We start from the raw sequence: 11,566 nt of genomic DNA, 5'->3' as shown, positions 1-11,566 counted from the left end.
TTTGATATTGCTATTTATTTTTTTTAAAAATTAGATATTTCTCAATGTCATATTCTAGCAACATGCTACTAAGCATTCTATACATTCCTTCTTCAGAATAATTCCAACTAGATCTCCGCAAGGATAAGCCAAATAAGAATTACTTTAATAGTACCAACCAGAGTTAAATCAAAGGTGAACTCCTCCCTGAATCTGACATTATATTTATGTGAAATTGCACCACTCATATCTAATACTGTGTTGTTTGATATACCTATTCAAATACAAATGTTTAGTTTCTCTAATAGAAACACTGTGTATATACATTTTTAATCTAATTCCGAATAATAAAATAAAAATTTCCATGGGCACTAAGAAGTGTTTCAACTAGGGTTTCATATGGCAAGCTTTAAAATAGTGCCTGAACCAGTTCTTCCACAGAGTTCTTGATTAAAATCTACACATTTTCAATAATTATTTTCAGCAGTGCAAATTATGTGTCCTCCAAAAAGTTTTAATGAAAACCATTTTAATTAAAACTGGTTTGACAACCTGAATGTGCAAAGTCAAACCACAGGATACTAAATACTTTTTGAGATCTGTTTGCTTATCTACAAACAGAACTTCCCTCCAACATCCCATGGAGCAGAAACAATTGTGGTAGCAATTAAAAGATTTTCATTTGTCAGATTCAAGGTCACTAGTTAAATTATTCAGTCAGTTTTACTTCCAGCAAAGACAATCTCTTACAGGCATATGGTTTTGTACATTGTTTCCTAAATTGTTTAGAAGCACACTTATAGTCTCTATTTTACAGTGTTGTGCTTTTTTACTTTTTCATCTGTACTGGTTTTTAGCTGAAAACTATTGTTCAATTTGTACAAATCACCAATAATTTAAACTGTATAATTAGATTTCATGTAATCTCAAAATTTCATTGGGTAATTAAGTGATTCTCTACAGCTTTTTTATTAAAAAAAAACCAAAACCAAACCAACAAAAAAACCAATACAACAACAAAAAAACAATATACAACTAATGAATCCCAGTAGGAATTTTTTCCCCCTCAAAAGTACTGACATTACTTATTTAAACACACTGAACCAAATCCTTGGGCATGTCTGATGAGATGTGCAGGAATCAGACATGCATGCAAAATGGCTCAAAGATCACCTGTCACAAAGAGCCAGATACTATATCAGGGTTATATTCTCTTCACAGAGAAAGGAAAAATAAAGTGTGAATATCTAAATTACATCAGCTGTACAGATACCATGGACCTTCACACAGAAGAAAAGCCCAGTAGTATGCCCTCTTAGTTAAATTCTCCAGCATTTAATGTTTTATTTTAGGAGTGCATATGGAAAGGATATAAGGAACTCTATAGCACCAGAGGATTATACTTAAAATCCTCTTGGGGTAAATTACACTGAATGTAGGGCCAGTTTAGGGCGGGTACTTTAATTTTCTATTCTATAGGATCTAGCCTGTATCATCATAATGCAAATGTAACCTCTTGTTTAGATACCTTCTGGCAACAATCAAACAACGTAACCTTAGAAAGAGAGGTACACTTTGTTAGTGAGGCGTGATACATGGACTCTCTTATGTATCCAGACACCTTCTTTCATTGCTGAACCATCCACTTTTCAGAAAACATTTTAAAAATAACATTTCCTTTGATAATATTAAAAGTAGATGGTATGATTTTTCCTCAGTAAATTAATAAAGTACAGTATAAGCTGATTGTTCCAAAGTAATTTCAGTTTAAAACAGGTTGAGAAAAGTTACAATGTTTAATGACAATTTCAGAATTTGGTTTACAAACATTTTTTTTTTGTAATGAGAAAACTTTGTCTGTAAGCAAAAAACCACATTTTCACGTGATTTGCGAACAGTATTTTATGTGCCACCACCACCTGCAGTTATGATGATAATACTTTGCACCAACAGAACACAATTCTACTGATGATCAATGTTCATCTTCTTAATGTGATGAAGCAGGGCATCTTTTTCCATTTGGACCTCAGCAAGAGCCATTTTGGCTTTGGCTAGTTCCTGTTTGAGACATTCATTTTCTTCAATAAGCTGAAATGATCAGGTTAGATAAGAAACCTATTAGTATAACTCTACACTGATGACTTTTTCCATTACAGTAACTTTTAAAATACCAAATGCTCCCATTCCGCTGGGCAGAGGTTTGCTGAGGCTGAGTCAATTGCAGAACACAGAGTGTAGAACACAGAGAGAGTTGATGCAATTAGCTCAAAAGGTGGGATAGCCAGTGTTTCAGCTATGCCATTTCCATTCTGGAGGGGGATGGAAATGACCCAAGATTCTGAGCTCTAGGCAAAGATTCTCACCCAGTGAGAAAAACAGCCAAATTAATGTGTGGGTTCTGTCATCATCCATTCAAATCTAGGTATGACTGATGGATCACTAAGGGTCTGACCAAACAATCAAGTCCTTTGTCTTTGGCAGTTGTGTTTTATAGGAATGAGGGAGATGGGGAGAAGAAAATTCCTTTATAAAACTCCCTTTGACGTAAAGGAAAAAAGTCAGTGCATAGTGTATTATTACAGTATTTAGAAAGCAGTATTAAATTGCTGAACCACACTATAATATCCATGATCCATAGTTTCCATCTCAAACAGATTTCTAAACAGAAATGTATCACAGACCCACCCCCAGATAACCTTACAATTATGATTAATAATGATTGTAACATAATTTTGAGGGGGCAAGGTGAAGTCAAAATTAATTCTTAATACCTCATTTTTCAGGAAGTCAGATGAATCCCTGCTTGATTTAGAAGGTCTGGGTGTTTCCCAAGTAGTTTGCGTGGCTTGGTCCTGTGTTTTACATTCAAGAGATCCCACTGCTTGCTGCAATGTACTGCTTGAATTCTTCATCTTGGACACATCATTTATTTTTTGATTGTCTGTATTACAGAAATAGTGCAAGGGTTTTGTCAACATTTTTTTTAAACTTTATTCTTATCAGTACAAAATTAAATCCACCGAAAACAAATACACTTATAATATGAAGTACATTGATATTTGCCTCTCAAAAATCAAATTTAAGAATAAAATTTAATTTAAACTCATAACCTTTTAGAATAAGAAAGAAACAATATGTAGCTTCCAGCCTGAAGGAAATAAACACATTTTTATACTGACCTGTATCATCACCACAAAATATACACTCTAAATAATCAGAAATTTGAAAACTATTAATATTACTATTAACATAATTTTTCCAGGTCTCTCTGAAGACTGCATTTAAAGACATAGTGAGATAAACCTGCAGAATCAAGATTTAAATTAGAAAATAACTTTAATTACTTGGCATTAAAGAAACTTTCTAGCATTTGTAACTGAAGTGCACTGTAACATCTCTTAAAATATACTTTTGTACATCAAGGGAAGAAATCAGGGTCATAGTTTTACAGTAATTTCTACTACTACCTGCAACACAAAACAACAAAGATGGCAACCACCTTGGTAATCTGTACAGAAAGGCAATTTTTTTGTTTGCTTTGTTGCAACAAAAGAACCCTAAACTCATCACGATGAAGTGATATGCACTGATGAAGCATATCCTGATGACATTATGAGTGTATTTGTATTTCTCCTGGGTAGATTCAACTGTGGGTTCTCACAGCCAATACACTATTCAAAAAGATAATCTTCCTTTTTGTGATTTCACTTAGAATTATGGCATATGGCAACACAGCTTACACAAATTACCATCAGTTATCTTTTCATAATTAGTCACATGTACACACAAAGGAAAAAACCAGGATTATAGAACTGAGATATTAAGGTGCAGGAAAAGACAAACCTCTAATGTGAAAAGTGCCATCGTCATTTCTTTCTATCCAGAGTATGTCAATATGCAGTTTTATGGGTACCAGCTCAGATGCCTTAAGATTTTCACGTGGACTGTCATCCTAAAAAATACACATAATAAAAAATGACTTTACAAGGAAATCAAAATAGATAATTATGATGTTTGTTTAAACATAAGTGGATTTAATGAAACTTGAAAGGGATTGTTTCAGAGCAGAATTTTCTAATGGGATCTATACTAAACTTTGGCTCCATTTTTTTCTCCCCAGGGATCGTATTAAAGGCTCAAAATTATCTCTGGAGTAAGTCTGCTGAACTCAATATATAGTCCAGCTAAAAAACTTCAAAGTGTTTTTACAGACATCTCAATAAGATTATACCCCAACTCAAGACATTTGTTAGCTCAGGAGCTCTCTGAGTCACAGATAAGAAGCCTGTGCTATATAGTATCTGATTTTCGTTTGAAATATTTAAAGATTGAATGGGTACAGCTATCATTCTTAAGCAGGTTTTGCCTTTTCAGAATTTAGTTTGGGATGACATCAGCTGCAGTTTTGTTATACTACTGTATTTAACAGAAGAGAAACTTCACAAATTACTACTTTGGGGTCTCCCCAGCAAGTCTTTATAGTTCATTATTCCTGTCAAACAGAATAACACAGCCAGTATAATCAGAAACTATACGTATCAGCATTAAACGTGTACCAAGAAAGCTGTTGAGATACAGCTTCCTAACTTTCTTGAAACAGCATTGAGATTGCAGCAGACAATGCAAACAATAAAATAATCTCTCTTAAATTCCTCCCTTGCCATGAAACACACTGCATCAAGTCTCATGCAGAAGAAATAAAAGAACATATTGCATTGAATAGGCAATGCAGCACATATTTGAACCATATCTTCTCACTCTGTAATACCCTATAGAAATGAACCATCTTAATGTGAAATTTGCAGTTTGTCAACCATCATAAGTAACTGCACCATGACTTGTGTGCACTGCTGAGTGAGCACTTTGGTGCTTTTGTTGCCAATTTATTATTGTAGAGTCCCCACCTCAAGCAGCTATCCCAAGAACATCTTGCTTAAGTCTGCCTTCTTGCCAACAAACCAGCACAATCCTGGTTCTAAATGCAAATGACTATATGTAGAGACTTTGCATTTGGGCATTCATGTTTGTGATCCACTGAAATCAGAGGAACAGATTCACAGCTCTTACAGAAAATGCCTGTGCTAATCCCATAGAGAGGGAACAGCTCTAAAAGAGTGCCCAAAGATCCTCAGGGGATGGAAGGGCTGTATCACTGAGGGAAGGAATACTGATGCTTTTTGAGTAGGACAGAAGACAATTGCCTTTCCAGTCAATAATGATCTTGGCAGAATCAAGACCTTAGCCCAAGATGTAGAACTGGAAATGCTCTTCCAATCCCCACCTTGTTCAAAGTTTGTATGAGTGATTATTACTATCCAAAGCAATGTAATAAATATCTTTCTTTGTTTTTCTGTTGTTCTACACCCCTCAAAAAAGGGTCCTTATTTTTATAATCAGTGGTTGTGCAGCACAGAACTCACCATCTTCTTTAAATGTCTGAAAGAAAGTCCCCTAGGAGACTTGGGCAGAAGTGTCCTCTTAATGTTTTATTGTTAATATTTTAAGATATGGTGGGGAAAAATGCTTGCACTGTTTAGTGTCTGTTTCTAGGTAGAGCAGAACATGAAATTTGGGTTGTAAGAAACAGTGTTCAAGTGGTTTGTACTGGAATTCCGTAACCTTCTTCCTTATTTTGTATGGAACTTTCATTGCAAGAACTATCCTCCAACTAGGAGAGATAAATAACATTTAAAATCCATGTTTTGCAATTAAAAAAAAAAAAAAAATCCTTTGCTAAGCAAAAAAGCCCAACCAGAAAAACCCACATTGTGCCTCTAGAAGCTTGATCTCCCTTACATATAAAGTTTCCAGACACTGTCACTCTACAAGAAAGATTTGGGAGAGGAGGAAGAAGTATATAATATTAATTCATACAAATAGCTTGGTCATGCAGATAATTCCCCCCCAAGCATACCACAGAGCTAACCAAATCTACGGATTGTAAAATTATTTCAGTCTTATCTAAAGACTTTTCAGAGTATGATAGCAGTTTCTTTGAAGTTAACTGTGTCCATATTAGTAGTTTATCATCAAAGAAACAAGAAGACAATCTTTTCCTAGAAGAGCCAAGTATCTCATTGTTAACATACTTTTAAATTAATCCTTGCATTAGAAATTTTTATCTTCATAGGCATCACTTCTGCAACAGTTTCATCTTCTAGAAAATGCTGAATGTTTGTGAGAGAAGATGTTAGAAATTCAGCACTGAAGTTCTCCACATGACACTGAAGAAACCCATTTTTTACAGCTAGCAGGGAATGTACAACAGCACTAGGCCCGCTTTCCCATCTCAGACTAATCTCAGGTGATGAATTAACAGGTCCAGCCACAGATTTACAGTCAGAACCTGTTGCAAAAAGAAAACAAATTTGCATTAAAATTTAGCAGTGTATAAAAAAAATCAATTATGATGTAATTATTTCTACCTCAATTGTCCAACTGATTTCCCAAAAAGTACCATAGAGTTTTTATTCATAAAAGGCAGTGTTGCAAATACAGAACTTCAGAGTAAATTTCTAAGTATATCACTTCAAAGTACAAAAATAAAGAATACATAGAAGGGCTAGTACCTCACTGCAACTAGAGAAAGGACAATGCAGAAATATCACCATCCACAAAAAACCAACTGTGTTTCCTTGGTGCCTTGATGATGGAAAACCAATTATTTTGCATACTTTTCTACTAAGTCCTTAAATTTCAATTCAGAAAACCATTAAAGTCACTTCACTCTCTCAGGAGAGCAGGTATTTTCTTGGAAAGGCTGAACTTCCCGACTTAGGAACCATAAACAGCAATGCAGTCAGATAGAGAGTATGACCACATATGCATTACTACTTGAGTGGCAATAGATTTGAGCGTTAAAAAAAACTCTGACACTTTCTTGCTAATTTCAGTATCTTTAATCAGTAAGAACAATTGCAATGTTCAACCTAAAGAGTTCTAAAAACCATAATAAACTAAAGTAAACTAAAACAGAATTTTAAGGCAACCAGATGGGAGGGATGGGGGTGACCATTATCCATTTCTTGTACAAAATAGTTACCCCATGGGATTCTGAAGTCATCTCATCACTATGATGGCTGACCTACAGAAATTATCTCTATGACAAGAAGCACAGTCACAAGCAACTATGGAAAAAACAAGCATTGAAAGATACCTCAAGAAAGAAACACAAGAAAAATCAACCAAATTATGTCAATTCATCATGTAACAGACACTGCCTAGAGCTACAGCAGCCTGACAACATAATTGATTTGCTTTCCCTATTTGTACATTAATTGGGTTCCTCTTCCTGCGTAGTGCGCCAGTTCATGGATGACCTGGCACAGCAGCAGTCGGGACTCATGCAGTTATCTGCTGGCACTAGTCAGGGTAGATGGATGCACTGTCAGTCTGGGCCAACAGAGACCAATGGCAAGATGAACATGAGAATCTTCAGCCTCTGCTATGAACTAGAATCTCTCCCTTTGCTACCTTTGTGAATAGAGGTTTCCACAACACCAACATCCATGACTCTACCCTTCAATCTTTTCAACGTTTAAGAAGTGCTAAATCTCCTATTCCCCTTCCCCACAAAAACCCACCCCAAACAACCACCAAAACCATACTGCAAGTACCAACTATCTTTTTAGGCTTAGTCCAGACAAAAGTGAATAAACTACAGCAGCCCAGGAGAGAAGGGACACTCTCCAGATAGAAGAACAACGACCACTCTGTTCAATTAGTCTCTGCAACTGGTTTGTTTCCCTCAAGGATCCATATACTTTATCTATACACATACAGATAAAGAAATAAGCAATAGGTGCCCTAAGTATTTCTGCACCTGAAAAGAGTTTTTCCTGCATCATTGCTGGAATAATCCAAAGTACAGAAAAAGAGCAGAGGAAAAGACCATACATTCAGTCTCAGCCTTGAGTGAATTTTAGTTATCTTGCAGATACCTGAAAGGGGCAATGTAAAGGGAAGATGGAGTAAAAATGTGTTAAAATTTTTGGAAGCTGCTATGAGTTGCTGTTGCTGTCTCATAAGCATGTTCAGCATGGTAAGATCTCTGTAAAAGCACGGCCTTCCCACAATACCTCTGCCATACTCCATTCCGCCGCCTTTTGGTTTTCGAGACAGGCAAGATTGGATAAAGTTGCAGTCCTGCATCCAGCCCTGCAGGGAATTGTACAGCTGCCATGTAGCCCTCAAGTAAGCCCAGCTTTTAGCCACATTCCTCCCTTTCTACATCCACTGCATTAATACTATAGTAGATTTTAAATGGTTATTTTCATCCAGAACATCTTGTAGGCTGTAATTATAACTTGAGCATTCATTATGTTGCATGGTTCCTCAGGTTACTGGTTTCAATGGTTAATGCAGAACTTGAGAAAGTTTTATTAAAGGTCTTGAAGAGACCTTTTATTGAGCTATTATTGTACACATTTGCTCACCTGTTATTCTAGTTGAATTTTGTTACCGTTAACTCTTTTAAACAGTCCCTTTTGATCTGATTCTCAAGCTTTTTTCCAAACTTTTTCTCTTTTTGTTCTAAAAGAAATGAATGTGGGACACTGGGAGCAGCAGCAGCTGCAGAAGACTCCTGACAGTAAAGAAATCACAGTGGAGAGAAGATGAACATTACAGAATAGGAGTGTCCAGCAATGCATAAAAAACCCAAAAAATTGTTGTTGGCTCACGCATTCAGGTACCCACGAGAAAAAGAAAGGAAGAGATATGAAGCGAAAGTATTTGGAGATTGCAATCATGTTATGCCCTTTCTATCCACAAAATAAAGAAACAGTACACAAGCCTCTCATTATCAGCTGAGAAGCATTATCATTATCAGAGGTTTGAGTTGTAGACACACAGAAGAGCCAGAAGGTGGCATGTTCATATTATTTATTCCCTCCAGCTTTTACAGAGGACATGGCAGATAACCAGAAATCAATTTGCCTGCTGTATGAACTGAAGGTCAGCCATGAGTCCTCCCTGCTGGACCTTCTCCTAGCCTTCAGATGCTTAAATACAACATCAGGCAGCAGCTGCTCAGGCAGCAGCTGCTGGCAATGGCTCAGTTTACCAGTAAATGGGTTCTTTAGCTAGAACATCAGAGGCTGTACCTCCTCTGAAGCTGAAGCATCTCCTGAACAAAAGCCATGCTGATAGAAGGCTGGAATACAAAAATGGCAGTAAACAGCAGCTACAGCTGTTTCCTGGGAAAGGAGCTGAACCAGAAGCAGGTGCATTAGGGATCTGCCCCAGAAACCCTACAGTGCAACAGAACTTACATACATCAATCCATCTAGAAGACAGAGGGGAGCAAAGCAGACTGTGACATGAGCTGGCACACCAATACATCATGCCAAGGAAAACACCTCATCCATGAGAACCTGGTTTTCTGGCAAAGAATGTATACATTGTACTCAGGGCCCAAGAACAGCTCTGACAAGACATTGGTTGATCTAGCTGTGCAAATATCTGTCATGAAACTACACTCTTTGTATTAAGCTTAAAAAAATCAAAAAGCCAACCAACCAAAAAAAAAAACCCCAAAACCAAACAAAAAACCCAACCCAAACCAAAACCGGTTGTCTGTCTTTAAAGCTCATATTTACTGACAGAAGAAATTTTTTGAATTTGCTTAAACCACATATTATAAGCCTGTTTAAACTGTGTGTGTCATTTAATCTAGAGAAAATGATCTTGAAAAAAAGGCAACATTCCTTCAAAGGAAGGTACAGTAAGCAAAGTCTGTTAAGAGTCATAAAGGAGTTCCATCTTCACGAAACAGTAACACAACGCAACGTGTTGTGGTTCCACCCCGCCAGCAGCCAGACCCCACGCAGCCTCTCGTTCACTTCCCCACCAGTGGGATCGGTGAGAGAACTGGAAGGGTAAGAGCCAGAAAATTCATGGCTTAAGATAAAGACCCTTTTGTTTTCCCTTTTAATAGGGAAAACAAAATCCAAAAACATAGCCCCATACCAGTCACTATGAAGACAATTCTACCCCAGCCAAAACCAGCACATCAGCTTATTTCATTTTAATGCAGCTTATTTCATTTTAAAAAAAGCAACCTAATTACAAGAATTCAGCACAATGCACCTTTGTACCCACATGATCATACACAGTTCCATTTATTTATCCTTCCTTTTTAATGTATGGCAATGTGGAAAGAAATCAGAGTTCTGAACCAGCATAGAGGGGTGCTAGTCTAACAAAAAACTGTGTCTGCATTTTTATTTGCTTAGAACAAATGTTTCCAGCTCCAATCACCACAGTGAATTGCTAGTTCTTACCAACAGTTCTGTTGCACAGATATTGTCGAAAACCCATATTTCCTAGTTGGTTTGGTATCACTTGGTTGACCTGTAAGCATATTTCTGTGTCTTCTCCTCTGATGTCAACTTCACCATTAATACCCAATACTTGAAAAACCACAACAGACATCTGTCAAGAAAACCCAGATAAAACAATACAAGATTATAAAATGAATTTACAGTGATTATTGTTTAAAAGGTATGTCTCAACCTTTTCAATCACAAAAGGAAAAAACCCCTTTGTATCCAAAACCCTTGCTCACAGAGAAGCACAAAGTTTTCTCATTTTCTTCTTCTTTTCTTTTTGTACACATTGGCTTTATAATAGATTACTCAACAGCCTGTCCAAAGACAGACCCTTATACCTGTCATTGGTTAGTACAGTTTGGTTTTTTAGTTACAGAAAAATGTAAAATAATTCTCCACGTCAGGACCTGGGAATTGCTTTAGAAGAGACAGAGACCTATCAGAGAGTTAGTTGGAATATTGACATCTATTCTGACCACTAAAATTGTTGGCTGCGACTTTGGGAAGTACCATATAAAACCCTGTGAATTTCCTGTAGGTGGGTCATTTTTCTTCTTCTTTTGGCCAGAGAGAGACAGGTAACATCGAGCTGGGCCTGCTGCTCCCCCTTTTGGGGAGGAGCTGGCCTGAGGCCTGGCCGGATTCTATCGGCTCCTGGGTGAAGGGGGGGAAGGGAAGGGAAGGGAAGGAGAAGTTGCTGTTTTGCAACAGCTACTTTATTCAGACTTCTCTGGAGCAAGGAGAGATCTCTGCTGGGCCCTGATAAGAGCCATGGGCACCATTTGGGCTGAGGCCACCCCGATTTACATTGAGGGGTGGCTAAAAAGGTATTTATCATCCTGCCTGTTTTTTTATGATTCCGGACTGCCTGAGTGCTCCAATCTCTGATGTTTCTGTGAGTTCTTCCTCCTTCACCAGCTCAGCCTTGAACATCTAACACCACAAGCTACAGAGACAAACACTCTGAGCAGATTTAACTCTTTCTTAGCAACATGAAGCTTCCAGAGCTCGGCCCTTCTCTGAGAGAGTAAGAAAGGACAGAGTGAACATAAAGAGCAGCAGGATGAAGTCAGTAGAGCAAGAGTGAAAAGATACTGGGACAGAGGGTTGAAGAGTTGGTTGTTCTATTCTTACTTAAGCCATGGAAATTAACTCTGTATTTAAGTCATTCCTTTAAATCATGGGAAAGATATGCATTTGGGGAGATGATTGTTTTAATTTGTGTGTAGATTTAAGCAAAGGTGTTTGTGATGAAC

General features: G+C 37.2%; 1 protein-coding gene across 6 annotated transcripts in view; it reads right to left on the bottom strand.

Annotated features, from left to right (window-relative positions):
- BLTP3B (bridge-like lipid transfer protein family member 3B) overlaps positions 1–11,566 on the bottom strand; it is a 49,121-nt gene continuing 37,555 nt past the window's right edge. For all 6 annotated transcript variants that reach the window (XM_040061757.2, XM_040061756.2, XM_040061758.2 and 3 more), the window contains 5 exons: positions 10,263–10,413; positions 6,069–6,325; positions 3,823–3,931; positions 2,751–2,920; positions 1–2,067 (listed from right to left, as the gene is read on the bottom strand). In XM_040061757.2, coding sequence (XP_039917691.1) covers positions 1,942–2,067; positions 2,751–2,920; positions 3,823–3,931; positions 6,069–6,325; positions 10,263–10,413 — 813 coding nt within the window. In that variant the 3' untranslated portion in view covers positions 1–1,941. The remainder of the gene's footprint in view (positions 2,068–2,750; positions 2,921–3,822; positions 3,932–6,068; positions 6,326–10,262; positions 10,414–11,566) is intronic.

Source organism: Hirundo rustica, chromosome 4, assembly GCF_015227805.2.
Source record: "Hirundo rustica isolate bHirRus1 chromosome 4, bHirRus1.pri.v3, whole genome shotgun sequence".
Lineage (NCBI taxonomy): Eukaryota > Metazoa > Chordata > Aves > Passeriformes > Hirundinidae > Hirundo > Hirundo rustica.
Note: the sequence above shows the minus strand (reverse complement) of the source record. Positions and strands in the feature narration are given on the sequence as shown.